At 39.7% G+C, this 17,907-nt stretch overlaps 1 protein-coding gene across 1 annotated transcript in view; it reads right to left on the minus strand.

Moving 5' to 3' along the window:
- Positions 1–17,907, minus strand: part of Dtna (dystrobrevin alpha) — a 250,751-nt gene that overhangs the window by 46,228 nt on the left and 186,616 nt on the right. The window contains exons 8-11 of the mRNA XM_052155755.1: positions 15,994–16,099; positions 13,489–13,655; positions 11,694–11,818; positions 6,846–6,929 (exon numbers count right to left, since the gene is read on the minus strand). Of these exons, the coding sequence (XP_052011715.1) occupies positions 6,846–6,929; positions 11,694–11,818; positions 13,489–13,655; positions 15,994–16,099 (482 nt within the window). The remainder of the gene's footprint in view (positions 1–6,845; positions 6,930–11,693; positions 11,819–13,488; positions 13,656–15,993; positions 16,100–17,907) is intronic.

Here is a 17,907-nt window from a genome sequence, read left to right on the forward strand (position 1 = left end):
AGCCATATCAGATATGTCTCACTGTTCTCAACGACGTGAGTTACCTGCTCTTGGCTATGAAGCTATAAAGAAAAATTTCAGGTAAAGAGAAATATAGTTCAAAGCATTTTTAATAATGCTGACATTTCTTACATGAATATTAATAGATATTTAATGGGTGGATTAAAATAGTTTGGCATTTTATATTTATTAAGAGGAAAATTTTTGCTTAATTTAAATGATAGTTTTTAAGGTTTCAGTATTTTTTTTTTAAGGCCAACCATTTGTAATGTAGCTTATGTAGTGGCATGCTTAAAACTAAGTTCTCATGTTTGTGGAAAATACAAAATTAAACCCTCTGATGGGTGTTTACAAGATTAATTTCTGACTGTGTTTAAAGGGTTCATTTTTTTTTGTGGGTGTGGTACTTGGCCAGCATCTATGTCTATGCCCCACATTTATGCATTAGCATCAAGGCCACAACTGAAGTTACATGCGGCTGTGAGCCACCAGGTGGGTGCTAAGAACCAAATCCCAGTCCTTTGCAAGAACAGCGAATCCTTTAAACTACTGATCCTTTAACAATCGGGATCTAAACTATGAGATGACAGAATTTCTAGGAAGTTCTAAGTCATGTCTACATCATATATGTATAACACATATATATCACAGGCACCAATACAAGCTATTACAAAATAATTAAAGTCATGGGGAAATGTATAGATTTTTAGGTTATATTACAAATTGAGAGCGTAGCAGATAATCATGTTTGCCAAAGTTATGATACTTTCACTCAGTCTGTTAAGAAAACATCCTTATATTAAGTGTCGTGCTTAAAAATGACAACTGTACATACATAAAACTGACTTTAAGAATAAATCAGAGAAGGGGGCAGAACGTGATGTTTAATGTATGCATACATCGGGGAATGATTAAATCAAGCTAATCAGCATAACCATCATTTCACAAGGTTATTTTGTGTGCCTGTAATATTTAGAATCTACTACTCCAGCAACTTCGAAGTATGCAATGCATTATTATTAATGACTGTCACCATGTCTGCAGTAGATCACTGTGACTTTAAAACTGATACATTAATGTTGTAGGAGGACCTGGTTTCACTATGGTCTTAATGATATTTTTCAAGATGTTGATCTTTATCCTCTAAAATGGGAGCTTCACATCAAGGCCAATAATCACTTCAACTCTTGGTAGCCTGTGTTTGCTGTAATGTTCCATTACTCCACCAAAACATCCCTCTGAACCTTGTTCCCTGAGGCAACTCCCCATATAATCCTTATCAAATAATCTCAGTTTTCTTCCTCTTTCTCAGTGAGTGTTTGTCTAACCCTTCCCTCTCGTTGAAGGCAGATATATCTGTTACAAAATTGATCTCAGATATTTACAAAGCCACTCACCACACAGAAATATCAGTGAGTTCTCCTTCGCACAAAATGAACTCCCTGTCTGCTAACATTTGGTGGCTCTTTGACTATCTGATTTTTATAGCATTATCTCCTTAAAGGAAGGAACCAGTAAGCTAGTTAAATTATTCAGATATATCTTTTGATGTTGAATGCAAGATTAAAATCAAAGACCTAGTAGAGAAAACTAGTGGGTTTTGGAGGATCAAACATTTTCAAAATATTTCATATATAGTTAAAATCCTGCCACTAGTTTTGAAGGCTATGATTGTTACTTAATGAGAACATTTCTGAGGCATCTTAAGGTGAAATTCAATATAAAAACTTGTTGGGTTTTTGGTGAAACGTGCAATTTGTGTTTTGAAACAACTATGCGTGTGATGGAATAACCTATTAAGCCCTGATCAAGGAAATGTGTTTTTCTCTTATTGAACATAGTGTCGAAAGATTGTATTTGATCTCATGGAATGTGAAATATATAATATCACAGTGGTTAAAATGAAAACAATATTTTAAACCATTGCAAAATTTTTTAAAAAGCACAAATCTAATTTTATTAGTTCTCAACTAACTGACAGACTGGGGGAATCCTTGCAAAGTCAGTTCCTTTGTCAAGTGATTTTCAACAGTGACAACCTGCTTCTCACTAAACTTATTCAACAGTGATGAGGTCACCAAGCTGACTCAAACTCACTAAGAAGAGTCCTCTTGTCACTTGAGTTACGAGAAAGTTTCTTGATATATCTTGGATTTTTTTCTGCACATTTCAACAGCTGAAATCTGAAATTTAAAACTCAGGTATAGGTGTCAAAATTATTCATTAAAATGGGTTAGTGTCTCAGCAGGGAGATTAGTTACCCATGGACTGGAGAGATAGCTCAGTAGTTAAGAACTTTTACTGTTCCTGCAGACAACCTGGGTTCAGTTCTCAACACCCACATAGTAGCTCACAAAAGACCATTCCAGGGAGTTCGGTGCCCTCACTTAGCTTCCATGGGCACCTGCAAGTACATGATGCACATAAACTGACCCAGGCAAAGGCACACATACATAAGTAAGTCAAACAAACAAACTTTAAAAAAATCCGTTATTCATCAATTCAGGCTGGCATAAATGTAGCCATCACAGAAGTACGAGTTCTGTGGTCAGTCATGCTTGATGGCATTTGCTGTGTTGTCCCCTGATATCATCGTGTTGTATTAATTGTATGTTTGTCAAGAGAGTCTACAGAGAAGTCTTCTGTGTACAGAATATGCTCAAACACTAACCAAGGCACCCAGTAGGAGAAGAAATGTCCATGAAATGAGACAGCCATGGGTTTAATGAAGTGCTAACATGTTTGTATGGAAACCAGAACTTTGAAGACTATGTGAATTCCAGCTTATAAATGGATTGAAATAAAGATTACCTACAGCATTGGTTATTTTATTCGTAGAATTCATGCAATGTGCACAGGAATTGTGAAGATCCCAAGGCATTCATCAAGGCCATACCAGGCATTGATTGATTAATTCAACTGTTTTTTTGTTATAGAAGATGTCTGAGTTCTAATCTTAGGTAGACATCAGCCATGGGAAAACTTTGCCTCTCAGAAGCAAAGGCTGAATTTGTTAACCACTTTGGATGAATGAATCATAGATGCCTATAACATAGTGTGACCCTTTTCAGTCACATTAAAGACTAGGCTATTAAGTGAAGATTCTTTGGGTAAGCAGACATGTTTGAAAAGAATAAAATAGACACAGGGGATTACTTATTTTTGACTGAAGACATAAGTCAGAAAACTAAATGACCAAAAAAATCAGGCAAGGAAAATGTCACATAAAGGTTGTCCTGTTGGGAAGAATCAGGACTTAGGAGGTAGTTGGGGTGTAACACAGTGGGTGCCTCTGTGGGTACCCTTTTCACAGGTGCTGCAGGTCTTCATGCAATGTCAGTAATAAAAAATGGGAAAAAGGCACTGTATTCAAAACACTATATAATTTATATTAGCGGTTTTCTAACATTTAAAGAAGAAACATATCTAACTTGGTGTTATATAAATAGCCAGTGTTGATATTTTTTTGTGAACACTACCCCTTAAGAAGTTATAACTATAAAAACACGTGTGAAATCTTCAAGCCATGCTCTTAACAGTGAGAGAAAAAGAAATTAGCCATTCATACTTTTAAGTGGCCTTGTGGCTAGGGAAGAAGATAGGCCACAATTAAAGCCACTCATCTAATATGGAAAAGTGTGTAACTCTCATCTACACACTAAGCACAGGATTTGGGCAGATACTTAAGTTTTTACAAAGAAGGCATGATGCTGTGTGGAGCTATCTACTGCGGGCAGCAAAGGGCTTTGATCCCGGTGTTGTGGTCAGCCTTTGCTTGTTGTCTTTGCAATAATGCTATACCATCTCTCATAAGCTTAGCTAACCCTGCTGGCCTGCCACGTTATTGTTGGTGTTAGACTTTCATCTATCCAGTCATGCTTCCCTGTACAAGAAAACAGTGTAGTTTAGGGATGTAGTTATTGGCCAGGAAAATGAATGAGGTGAACTGGTCCATGAATTTGTTGTTTGACCCACTTTCAACCTAACTGCTAAGTGGCATTGAGTATAGATTCGTTCGTAAGACAGATATTATGTCTGAAGACTTCCCAGGACTGAGTGTGAGTGCCTGCAACAACTCCATCTTCCCTTTAGCTAGTGGAAAAGGGGTCTAGCTGGGAAAGGGTGTGACAACAGGGGATGTAACAGATGGTGGCAGGGCCAGAGCTCCACATCATAAATCTGTATGAGGTGGATCACTAGAATGTCAAAGGACTTCAAGAACACATCCCAGTGCCTTCTGGAGATCAAAGTGGCAGGCTGGGAAAGGGCCGGAGGAGGTGATGCCAGGGATTTGTAAAGAGGCTCTTTCGGTGTTGATTTCAGCTTGTCCATGGTCTGACTCCTGGTTTTCAGATGGTTAAGATCCATCCCTAAATCACATTAGAAATGACTGACAGCACAGGCTAAATAAAATAGCTTATACATTCCTGTAAAACTGACTGGGACTATATAGGAGCCTTTGGAATGTGATGGAAATAGAGACCAAGTTCTAGGCCATATTTCATTCTGGCTCTAGTTACAAAAGGAGGAGGACCTTTAGTCTATGCCTTTGGCATGATGTAGTTGCGTCATCTTTATTGTGTGTTGTGTAAAGAAAGCAGAAGCTGTGTCAATTGCAGCAGCAGCAAGTGGGAGAAATGAAGAATTAGCAGGAAGAAACCGGTCCCAAACCCCCTTTTTCAGCGTGACCCAGACTATCTTTCTTTGATAAGAAAATGGCCCGGGCTCAGTGGGACATAAAAGTTTTAAGACTTTTGGCTGCACTAAGGTCTAACTGGAAGCTCTTGTTCTTGCCTTGTTTCACTCAGTGATGAACTATTCCCCAAGAATGAAGTCAAGAGTCTTAGGAGTTACCATCTAGGATCTTGCAAATTATACCTAACCCAGCTTGGTATTCTTTATATACATATACCACGTATATCACGTAGCACAAAGCTATGCAAGTTATAATACAGCAAGAAAGAAAAGGAAGGGCTGAGACATCAGTTCAGAAAACCTTTCCTTGAAAACACAGCAGCTCCACTAGAGGACTAAGGATTTCCATACTGGGGTAGAAATATCAGCTTTCTAGCAACCGTTTAATGTTTAACGGCTGCTATCTTTAAAGACTCAGGATGGGGGCTACTGACATTGCCCCAGTGCTAAGCTTTCTGTATACAGTTTTGGGTGAATGCTTAGCAGTGGTGCTAGATGCTCTTAACTGCTTAGGTGACTTGAGGAATGTAGTCGATGAAACCTCCCATGGACAGAGCGAGGCTCACTCAGAGAGGGTAGATGTTCAGTGTACACAGCTTTATTGAGCAGCGCCCTAAAAACAGAAAGTAAACTCCAGTCTTGACAGTGACAAGAACCACAAGTTTTATAGAAATCTGTGGTTCACAGGAAACAAGACAAGCGGACTGAAAATGTGAAGAAAGGGAAGCAACCGAACTCTTGGTTAATAGAGGAAGCAGAAAAACTCAAGGTGTTTAGAAATATTTTAGGGAACAGGAAGTCATGTTATCCATCTAGACGCATCCACCATAAGCGCCGTCCGAGCTGAAATGATATAAAATGACCTTCAGTAAGGATGGGGTCTAGCTCGATGTGGGGTTTGCTGAATGTAGAACTTCCTAGAATGCACAGCATCTTCCTAAGCGGTGTATCAAGTCTTCACTAGATAGATGCAGAGGTCGGTGTCTCTCATTGACTATTATGATTTCCTTTAGGAAAGATGGCTTTATGTGTTGATAGTTATGAAATGGATGGTCATGAGACATTATGGGATGCCTAAATATCATTATTTTTCCATGCGTGTTCTGTGGTATAAATGTCTCCTTGTTATGACAGATTTCACTTATATATAGCAAACACTGTGGAGAAACACATTCTCTTTGTTCTGCTTATTGTAATTACGGTGAACTTTTTCATCTCAGCCTCCAGTTGATGGGCAAATACAGACATGCAAGGGAAAAGAATTAAAGGTGGGCTTGATAAGTCTTTGTCACTTAAGCCCTCTTTAGAATGTTCCTGAACATTATGTAGGGAAGTTAGCACTTACTCATCCTCCCAGGGAAAGGACCATGCTGCAGGGCAGTTGGGTTCTAATCCTCATTCACTTGGCTGTTTTCCTGACCTTCTTGCTTTCTTGTGAGTCTTTCCAGGTTTTCATGAAATAACTCACTGCTATTGATTTGCGGTATTTCATCAAATGAACCAAAGTACCTCTTGAGCCCTCTGCATCCCTAAAACTAATGCTCAAAGGAATACATGGGTCTTCTGTTCCTTGAGTACATGGGGTAGATTTTGTGCAAAAAGATGGGACATACAACCACATCTTTGAAAGGTTCTTGATATTATCCATACAACAACTTATACAGAAACTGTATTCTAGGTTTGGTCTTTAGCCCTTTGCCCTAGGAACTCTGGGGATGACCCAGAAGAATTTTCACTTATATCTGAGTCTTAAGAAATGAGTCATTTTAGAGTCTATGATAATATTCCATCACATCATGGAATTCCAATGGCATGCTTCCCCAGGCCATTCCAAGGGCCAGAAACATAATTTTGTTTAGTAAAACAGAAAACATATATGTAAGTAGTAAAATTAAAACATACCCCACATTCTTTCTTCAGGGGAGGATATAATGCAGACTTCCAGAAGTTACATAAACTTCAAGAGCTAACCCAGCCCTCTACATATGTCCATGTGAGGAAAATTGAGGCTGTCCATGGTCATTTACAAACTTGTTTTCAATAGCGATGATGATACTCCACACTTGGCTTACAGCAGGTTGTTTTCTCATGATAGGATCAAGCTTATTCAGAAAGGGAAGTCTTATTTAGTGACAGGACTGGGGACTTACCTTCTGGTGATGAAAGGACTTCCTGAGGAGGGTACAGAGTGAGAGAAGAGTGTGTCGTTCATGCTGGTTACAGGTCTTGGAGGCCTGAAAGAAAACACAGTGTGCACAGAAAGTTCAGGCAAACTTCCAGATTAACACTTCCCACCATCTGTGGAGGAAAAGGATGAGAATCAGACTTGTCTCTAGCCCAGCATCCTCAGGAAAAGCTTCTCTATGCCAACTGAGTTATTCTAATGGTATAAAGTGACAGTTCCTTGAGAACAGAGGTTTGGTTAGCACGAAGAAGATATTGGGCGTTCGGGGAGTATTTTTCCATGAGCCTTGAGCCTTGATGGCTCTGGATTCATACTTCTGAGCAGGCCAAGGATTCTGAGAGTTCTATGTGCTCCTCATGATGATGGCCCTCTTTACTATGCAAATCCAAAATAAAGTCACATCTGGTCTTATTTGACCTCTGTCTGCATGCACAGGAAATGAAGCAGTGTACCAAGACTCCCTTTCCTGCTCTTTGGCTGATCCGGGTTACGCGATATCACCTTATAAACTTCATTATAATAAGAAGAGTGAGGAAAATTAGTGACCAGTGTTCCTCAGAACTACTCATGGTCTTATACACCACATGCACTGGGTCTGTCTTCCTCTGTTTTATCTTCATTTTGTCTTATCATTGTCTTTACCATGTATGTCCCACATTAGATAAAACCATAGAGCCCAGAAAATCCCTATTTAATGTAAGATGTTGAATAATAATTTACAACATAGAAAGTAAAGGACATACTGAGGCATCATTCATAGATAGAGGAAATATTTATTTATTTATTGATTGACTTACCTATTGAGACGGGCTCTTGTATAGCCCAGGATAGCCTCAAACTCACTATGCTACTGAGAATGACCTTAAATTTCTGATTCTCCTACATTCACCTCCTGCATGCTGGGATCACATGCATGTTCCATGAAGCATGTACCATGTAGTTTTCACGTGTGCTGAGAATCCATCTTGGCTTTGTGCATGCCAGGCAAGCTTTCTACTGACTGAGTTGCATTTCAAGCTCCAAGAGGAAGTTTTAGTTTTACTATAATTCTAGATTTGAAATTGACAGCATAGAATATTTTGGAGATGAGACATTGGTTGCAGTAGCCTAAGGAGTTGATTAACAGTTAGCTAATGTAAATGTGTACATTAATCCATGTTAGTTTTGGATTTTTGACTTTTAACAGCTCAGAGTGGACTTATTCATCCTGTTTGATGTGATATACTGAAGATCTGAAAGTCAGCATTGGCTGTGAAAATTCACTGAAGCTTCTTCCTGGTATCTGGAGTTGTGCTACATTCTAAGATTTTGTGTAGCACATTGCTTTCGTATGAGGTCAGAACATCAGAGTCCGTATGTCATTCACTCCGGATATATCAACCAGGGTTCAGCAAACAATCTCAGAGTTTTGGATTACTGACCTAGGGTGCATCTTTGTGACAATGGAACAACATAAGAGTAGTTAAAAACTAATTGTGCGTTACTGTGAATAACTTAATTTTACAGGCGGGATGATCATTGCATCTATATGTCCTTCCCATTTTTCTCCATATCTAGGACATGGAAGCCAAATGATTTGAGAATGATTTTCAATTAGTCTGGCCAATTTTCTTTATTGAAACTGGTCACCACAAAACTAAAATTGGGGTTTCTTAGCAAATTGCTTCTGATTAAGGGGTGACCTAGGGTGCATCTTTGTGACAATGGAACAACATAAGAGTAGTTAAAAACTAATTGTGCGTTACTGTGAATAACTTAATTTTACAGGCGGGATGATCATTGCATCTATATGTCCACTATAATTAGGAAGACACAGAGATTTCAAACAGCAGTCAGGATGAATGATGTTCACTGTAGCTTTGCAAAAAGTTGAAACTGACCGATCCCCACATTTCTTGATTTATTTTGACAAAAGGAAAAATAAAAACAACCCTTCCCATTTTTCTCCATATCTAGGACATGGAAGCCAAATGATTTGAGAATGATTTTTAATTAGTCTGGCCAATTTTCTTTATTGAAACTGGTCACCACAAAACTAAAATTGGGGTTTCTTAGCAAATTGCTTCTGATTAAGGGTTACCAATCCATATATTGAACTTGGAACAAAAAATGGGAGCTTTGAGAGTAACTGAAATTCCTACTTTCCCCTATCACCAAATAGCAAGTTACCTTCATTAGTTCCCCCGGGAGATGGTAAGTGTGTTTATTCTTAATAAAATGAACGACTCTCAGAGGCAACATGCAAAGACTTTTTTCTGTATAAATCTCAGCACAGAACTTATAAAAATGTAACACCGACTTTCTCCTCGTAGGTACAAATAGCTCCCGAGTAGCCTTATGCGGTCCGTCTGTTTTCAGGCTCACAACTGGGCTTATGACTGGGATTGTTAATTTATGAAAGTATGGGTGGGGCATTCACCACTTACCAAGTATCACTTTTGGCAGCAAGGAAGTGGAACAGAAGAGACACTGTTAATCATGGCAACATTTACAAGCACACAATAGTTAAACACATGGGCTGACATACCAAAATGCCACCGCCTGCTCATCTCCACTTTAGAACTAACTCGTGACTGACAGTGTCATTTCTCTATACATATAATTCCCTGACTCTTGAAGGCAAGAGCATTTTCTCTGTCATGTTTCATTTCTACAATGTAACAAGTGTGCTTGTGCTTGTATTGTTAGCAGTACCACAGCCTGATTTGTTGTTCTTTTTTGAGACAGGGTCCCACTATGCAACCCCGGCTAGCCTGGAACTTGAGTCCAGGTTGGCCTTGAACTCACAGAGATCTATCTGACTCTGCTTTTGCGTCGTCCTGTGTGCCTACCTGGCTGTTTAAACGTTCCATTGATTTAGTCTCTCTTTAAGGTTTCTTGAGAAATGTTTATTTAGTTACACCTTGAGCCATATGGCCCTCATATTTTTGCCATTTTCCATAGCTAGAAGTTGGAGCTTTAAATAGCCTTAATGAAACTATTTTCTAATTACTTTGTTATGTATGCCTAAGCATAAGCCCTGAGTTTTTGCCTCAGTTTATAGTTACAGACATTATAATGACTTCTTTGCTCATGACTGGATACATCTTTTAGAAAAGTAACACCAGGTTTTAACATAAGCATGGCAAGACATGCCCTGCAAAGGACAGTATTACATTCCAGACACACGGGCTTGCTAACACAGACATGTTCCACATCACATGAGGATGTGCAATTGGCTTCTCATAAATATTCACTTTATGTGATTTTTTCCCCTAAATAGTAACTTTGAAAATTTGATAGTAATTTATAAATTGATAAACTTTTCATACTAAAACAAGAACAAATGCTTTATTTTGAGTTTGTGAGGTAATTCTTAATTCTTCAACCTCTAGGACACTTGGTGCATGGCAGAGCACACCCAGTAATACTCCTAATCCATACCCACTGCCTCCTTTCTGCCTCTGCCTGTGAGTTTATTGTGTGCACAGGTGGTGCACTGGGATATTTATATACTGGCAGATGTATATAAACACATGTCCACACACTGAAAAGGTGAGGTCTGTACCATAGTTAATGAAATATTTTGTAAATTATTTCAGTATGTTCTTTTCTAGAGAATAAAAAGTAACAACAAAAATCGCCCACACTGCTTATGTTTTTGTCCTATGGCTGTTGTCCTCTCTGCTTTTAAAATAGATATTTTATTAATAATTTTTATTTTGTATGTATGAGTGTTTGTCTACATGTATGTAAGTGTACACATGCTTCTCTGGTGCCTGGGATGGTCTGAAGTGGTAATTGTGTCCCCTGAAGTTGAGTTATTTACAGATAGTTGTGGCTCTGTATGTACTAGAGCCAAACTTGGTCCTCTGACGGGTAGTTAGCGCTCTTAACTGCTGTGTCACCTCTCCAGCCTTGGTGCTTTCTGTTTTAAGCCATATTTGGAAACAACACATCAAGAGTATTAAGTGTGCAGGGAGGTAACAGTGTTTGGTATTTATTAAAGTTTTCATTCTCTTATTTTCATATATGTGTAAAGTGCTTGATTAAAGATTTGTGATGAAAGAACCTGCTACCAAATATCATATATTTTATAAAGCACATTAATATACAATATACAGATACATATATACACATACACACATATACACATGTACACACATATACATACACACAAATACACACATGAATACACACAAACCCACACATGTACACATACACACATTTGCATACATACATACACACTAATATACACATACATGTAAAAACATAAACATATGTACACAAACATATACACACTAATACACACATACATATAAACACACACACATATATGTATACAGAAACACACACACAATCTTGAGTGCTGACTATACAAGGCCCTGGGCTGGGAAAGTTTGGTGGGACTCCTGTGACTCACTCTTCTGTCATATGTACATTTCTCTCTCTACTGGTGAACATGGGTGCATGTATATCTTTTTCTCTCAGTATGAGTGCGTGTGCATATACATCTCTCTCTCTCTCTCTCTCTCTGTGTGTGTGTGTGTGTGTGCATGTGTGTATGGGATGGAAATAGAAGGGGAGTTATTGGGGTGAAGCGGACCAACAAGACGGGAAAGAGGTATAGAGGAAGGTCATGGGGGTTGGATAAGAACAGGGTAATGATAGTTTACAATGAGCCTCATTTCTTTATATGCTAACCACAAAAAAAGAATAAAAGAGTAAATAAAACTTGGTCCCTGACAAATGATGTGAAACTGTCTTGGTAGGAAGGCTCCAGACATGTGTGAGTGAAGGGCAGTGCATCTCGGTCTGGGCTGGAGATACTCACACGATGTGAGCCAAGTTGAGTGGCTTTTCAGGCTGGTCTGGGAACATGGGGTGTAAAGGCTCACGGCTTGAAGCACAGCTCAGGGACTTGCTCAGTGCATTCGTCAGCTTCTTCGCAGGTGACTTCTAGAAAGAGGATAATAACCGGCCACCACACACTTTAACAGAGCTTACAACGTTTACTAACAGCTGCGAATTCATTCACTCACTTCTCACGCACGTCATTTATTGATAACTCTGTTCTGAGCGCCCGGCCTGCCCTCCAAGTGAGGAAATTTGAGAGAGGTTGTGATTGCATGCTGGGACGAGCCACCAGGGTGCCCATCCTTTGCTGCAGAGTCCCTGCAAATGCTGTGCTGAATGGAGGAACTCATTGTGTGGGGAAATGTGTTGAGGTTTAGGGGACCACTAGAACTTTGTGGGAAAATCTCAAGGGATAAGAGGAAGGAGCTGAGAATCCATTTGAGAGAGAGAAGACAGGAGGCAACAAAATTCCTATTGGGTAGATAGATGTCTGTGTATGTTTCCTCAGGAAGTCACACAGCATTTGTGTGTATAAAATCTTTACACAAAGCCTCCATGAATGACCGTCTATATAATAACTCATACAACTTTGCATTCTTGTGATTGAACCAATTTAAGTAATTAAGTTGGCCTGGGTGATGTGAGGGCTAACAGCAACTGATCCAGGCACAAACCACTAACTGCAGGAGCCAGCATGGGACATGGACTTGCGTTTAATTGAGGTAGATCACGAACGGTGAGCAGCGCGAACAGCAAGCGACTACTCTGCAGATCAAGCGCCACATGCTACTGTTGCATGAGTGCACAGGTCACTTTTGCCAAGTCGACTACTTGCACTATGAAAAGATGGTTTTAAAACTATAAATTCCCCTTGGCACACCTTAAAAAAAAGCAAAACCCTGAAACTGATCCAGGTGTTGTTGAGCATGTATTGTCATACTCCTCCTGTCTAGTCGTGCACTAGAAAAAAAATTAGGGATCTTAGAAAAATACAGTATTTTTTAAAGCAATATGCATAGAAACAAACCGAAGTGAATCACAGCAAAATGCTACTTTACAGTAAAGTAAGTTGGACCCAGGACTACCTGCCTTTCTGTTGGTTTGGTCAGCTCTGACCTGCCTCTATCTTGAGAAGAATCAAAGTTTGGTTCTTCCAGTATTTTAAGTCTCAGGAAGCCACACTAAGTTTAGAAACAAACAGTAAGAGGTCTCAGTAGGATACAGAATGGCAGGCTAGGGGAAGGAATGTTGGAGTAGAAGTAAAGTTTGCCCTTAATTCCATCATCATTTGTTCTGGGTCCCGGGTCGGGTTTTTTTTTTTTTTTTTTTTTTTTTTTTTTTTTTTTTTTTTTGGGTCAACACAAGTCAGGGTCATCTGGGAAGAGGGAACCATAACTGAGAACATGACCCATCAGATCATCCTATTGATAAGTCTGCAGGGCATCTCCTTGATTAATGACTGATGTGGGAGGGTCCAGTCCTCTGTGGAGCATGCCATCTTGGTCCTGGGTGCTCTAAGAAAACAGTTTGAGCAAGCCATGAGAGGAAGCCAAACCTTGATCCTGCTTCAGTTCCTGCCTCTAGGTTCCTACTGGAGTTCCTGCCCTGACTTCCCTCAGTGATGACTGGAGATCTGCGAGTTCCTCCCAGGAGTTACCTTTTGCTTTGGTCATCATCACAGCAATGGAGAAGCCTACAGCGCCCTGAACATTCTTCTTCATCCCGGATAACACCCTCACGCCCACCTCTAAGCACTGCCTGGCGACACTTACCCACGATGTGTACTCCTTCATTTGGTGCTGGTTGCTGTGAGAACCTCCAGCGTGGCCCCTCCAGAAGCAGTCCTGGCAAAGCTGGTAGTTGTGACACTGTTGGCATCGGTATCGGAATCCCATCATGCTCTCGCTGTGACAGTAGGAACACTCAACCGGATGGAAGACTAGGGCGGGCATAGATGAAGAAAAAGCAAACAAACAAGGGGCGTGAACAAGACCAGAGAAAACCACGCCCTTCATAGAATTTGATTTTTCAGCTGTGCGCTCTGCTGATTTCAGACCATAATCTATTTTGACTGAGAGAAGTGGTTAGTTTATTCCGGAACTGTACTTTTCAAGCAGGTGCATGTTTGTATGTGAGGGTGAAGAGGGGGGTGGGTATAAAATGGGATGAAGAATAAATGTCCTCTGGCCACACACTGTAATGACCTTCACGCTGCTGACCTCGATTTCTTATGCCAAAAGAATGTAAATTACCCCAAGTGACAGTCTTTCTCCCATATCATCTCCAGGAGCCCAGCAGAAGTCATGAAGACACACAAGCACAGTGGATGAATACAGTTAAGTACCCAGTAGGCAGGGACAAATGTTAATGAAGTAGAAAATGGGAGTAAGAAAAAAGAAATTAAAAAAAAGGGCTGGAGAGAAGACTCAGTGGTTAAGAGTACTGACTTCTCTTCCAGAGGTCCTGAGTTCAATTCCTAGCAACCACATGGTGGCTCACAACCACCTGTAATGGGATCTGATGCCTTCTTCTGGTGTCTGAAGACAGCTATAGTGTACTTATCTACATAAAATAAACAAATCTTAAAAAAAATGAAATGGGGGAATAGGAAGGCTAGGTGAGAGAACTGAGTTCCTTAAAAATTTAGATAGCTAATGGGCTTATTTAATGAGTGACATTGACTTTATCCAACACACACACACACACACACACACACACACACACACACACACACACATTCTCTCTCTCTCTCTCACACACACTCACACACACACTCAGGCACACACATGCACATTTTTCTGGGGCAGAAGGATAGGACTCCAAAAGATGAACTAATTATTTGAACATGGTTCTGACTTAGACGGTTTGAGAGACACTTCACTTATTATGCTAGGAAATGTGAAGTGCCAAGCTGTCTATGTAGTCTTTGAGATTTGAAGCTAATATATAATCAAATCCAAATTGTCTTCATGCCATGAGCTAAAGATACTAAAACCTCAGCAGCAGCAGCAGCAGCAGCAGCAGCAGCAGCAGCAGCAGCAGCAAAAACAACAACAACAACTTCTTGTGTTGTTATCTTGCTAACTGGGCAAGAAAAGTAATACAGAGGAGAATACATAATGGTAAAAAGTAAAATGGAAGAAAAGAACATAATGTGTTCTTGAGTGGGCTGCTGTTTACGGAACACTCCCAAGCCCTCTTCTGACTCCCAGGAAAACCAGGGGTAGGAGGTAAGTCTGGATGACCCCTCTGGGCGGGTGCCTAAGAAACAGATCTTCTGTAACAGGAAGCACTGAGCGAGAGCTGAAATCACAGCATTCTGATTGGCACACGACTCCCTTACAGCCTTCTGATTGGCCCACGGCTCCTTCTGGACTGCCCACCAGAACTCTGAACCCATCCTGTCTCACAGCAGGTACTTAGTGGCACCTGGCTCCTGCATGTATGCGATTCTTGGTAACTGCAAAGGAACTAGGAAATTTGTTCTCTTAATTTTGTTCAAAATAAATTTTGAAACATTGAGAGACAGTAGAGTCAGATGCTAAAAATTCTAAGTGAGAAATTTTAAATGAAGCCATCTTTATCCTCAATGTATATTAAAGCCACACATAGACATGGCATACATTATTTTCAATTTACACTGGAGAAATTTTACAGTTTGACAATGAGACTACAAACATTAAACAGAGGCTCTATACTGTTCCGTGTGTAAATGTCTTTAAATTGTGTCCTAGGTTGTATTTTATATTTAAATCTGGTTATGCCAGTAGTAAATATCATTAGAATCCTTTGCTATTTTTGAAAAGAAACATGCAGTGAAATTTACATTACTCTTTTTGTTAACATAGATTTACTTAATAGACACGACATTGAACAGGTGCCTTAAGATGAGCAAGTTGTTATCATTTATTGCTTTCACCTATTTTTGAGTGAAAAGAAAAATGGTTCGTGTCATAGATACCAACACGGGACATTCTCTTCTAAAACAAATCCTGAAAATGTCCTTTACTTGGCATTTTTCTGTTGAATACTTATAACTGAAGTTATAATTTATTTATTTATCATCACCATCGCCACCACTACCGCCATCATCGTCATCATCATTGTTTTAGCATTCCCCATCCTAATTGTGTAGCATATAAGGTTTGATGGGTCAGGAGGTAGCTTTGTTAAGTGATCCACTAAACTAATTTCCCTAAAACTGTCCCGAGCTTCATAACCTTATGGTTGAATTTGAGCAATTTAAACAGTGTTTTGGCTCATCTCTAAATACTCACCGTTCTCTACATTTGCCAGTCGATGCAGAAGAGGCAGCCATACTAGACACTGTGGAGGAGGGTCCGACATGAGCGTGTCCAAGAAGCCATTTAAGGTGACCTTTTTCTGCACCAGCAAAAGAAAAGCACGAAGACATAGGTCAGAGAATAATTCGAACTCAGGTGCTATCATTTGATAACAAAGAAACAAATCATTCAGTTAACTCTTCATGTAGGGAGAAACAGAACACGCCAAAGGGTGTTACTATCCTAGTTTAGAACTGAAATCAGCAATCTTTCTTGTGCCAAAATTACATGAGACCAGGTCATCTCCACTGAGCCTGAGAGGGTAGCCAATCAGAAGAGTCTCCGTCATCTCTGAGTCAGCCAGTCAGTCGCTCTCAGAGATAAGGGGCGGGGAGAAATCTGGGAAGGTGAAGAGCTAAAGGCTCGGCAGGCTCTAACTCAGCAGTGCCTCATGACACTGGCCTATGTAATTCCCTGCGAGTTGGGCTGTTTTTGTGAATGATTTCCCTTCAGAGTTTCCTTGATTGCATACACACTGAATATTTAGTGGCTGATATGATTGGTTCTGTTGAAATTCTGGAATAGCAGAAATAGTGTGGTTAAATGCTGAAATCATTTTATTTGAAAATTTGAACCAGACTACCAAAGTGGACAGAACCTTAATAGTTTAGTAATAATGAGTCCCACAGAGGTATAGTGTTTTTAAGGGCCACAGCTTAGAGTAAATCCTGTATCTCACTAGTAACTGGTTCTGGATTTGTTGAAATTTCGTTTTTTCTTTTTTTATATATATTTTTTTAATTTTTATTTTCTATATTCTTTGTTTACATTCCAAAAGTTTCCCCCTTTCCCAGTTTCCCCCTCCCCATATGTCCCATAAGTCCTCTTCTCTCCATCCATTCTCCTATCTTTCCCCCTCCCTTTTCTCTGTTCTGGTATTCCCCTACAATGTTGGATCAAGCCTTTCCAGGATTAGGGTCCTCTTCTTCCTTCTTCATGGGAATCATTTGATATGCTAATTGGATCTTCAGTATTCAGAGCTTCAGGGCTAATTAATATCCACTTATCAATGATTGCATTCCATGTGTATTCTTTTGTGATTGCATTACCTCGCTTAGGATGATACTTCCCAGTTCCAACCATTTGCCTAAAAAAATTCATGAATTCTTTGTTTTTAATTGCTGAATAGTACTCCATTGTGTATATATACCACATTTTCTGTATCCATTCCTCCACTGAGGGATATCTGGGTTCTTTCCAGCTTCTGGCTATTATAAATAAGGCTGCTATGAACATAGTGGAGCATGTGTCCTTATTGCATGCCGGGGAATCCTCTGGGTATATGCCTAGGAGAGGTATAGCAGGGTCCTCCGGAAGTGTCATGTCCAGTTTTCTAAGGAACTGCCAGACTGATTTCCATAGTGGTTGTACCATCTTGCAATCCCACAAGCAGTAGAGAGGAGTGTTCCTCTTTTTCCACATCCTCGACAACACCTGTTGTCTCCTGAGTTTTTGACCTTAGCCATTCTGACTGGTGTGAGGTGAAATCTCAGGGTTGTTTTGATTTGCAGTTCCCTAATGACTAATGATGTTGAGCATTTCTTAAGCTCCTTCTCGGCCATCCAAATTTCTTCAGGTGAAAATCCTTTGTTTAGATCTGTACCCCATTTTTTAATAGGGTTATTTAGTTCCCCGGGGTCTAACTTTTTGAGTTCTTTGTATATATTGGATATTAGCCCTGTATCGGATGTAGGGTTGGTGAAGATCTTTTCCCAATTTGTTGGTTGACATTTTGTCCTTTTGACAGTGTCCTTTGCCTTACAGAAACTTTGTAATTTTATGAGATCCCATTTGTCAATTCTTGATCTTAGGATTTATAGGTTTAGTTTTTCCTCATAACCTCAACTA

Source organism: Apodemus sylvaticus, chromosome 13 (assembly GCF_947179515.1).
Source record: "Apodemus sylvaticus chromosome 13, mApoSyl1.1, whole genome shotgun sequence".
Classification (NCBI taxonomy): domain Eukaryota; kingdom Metazoa; phylum Chordata; class Mammalia; order Rodentia; family Muridae; genus Apodemus; species Apodemus sylvaticus.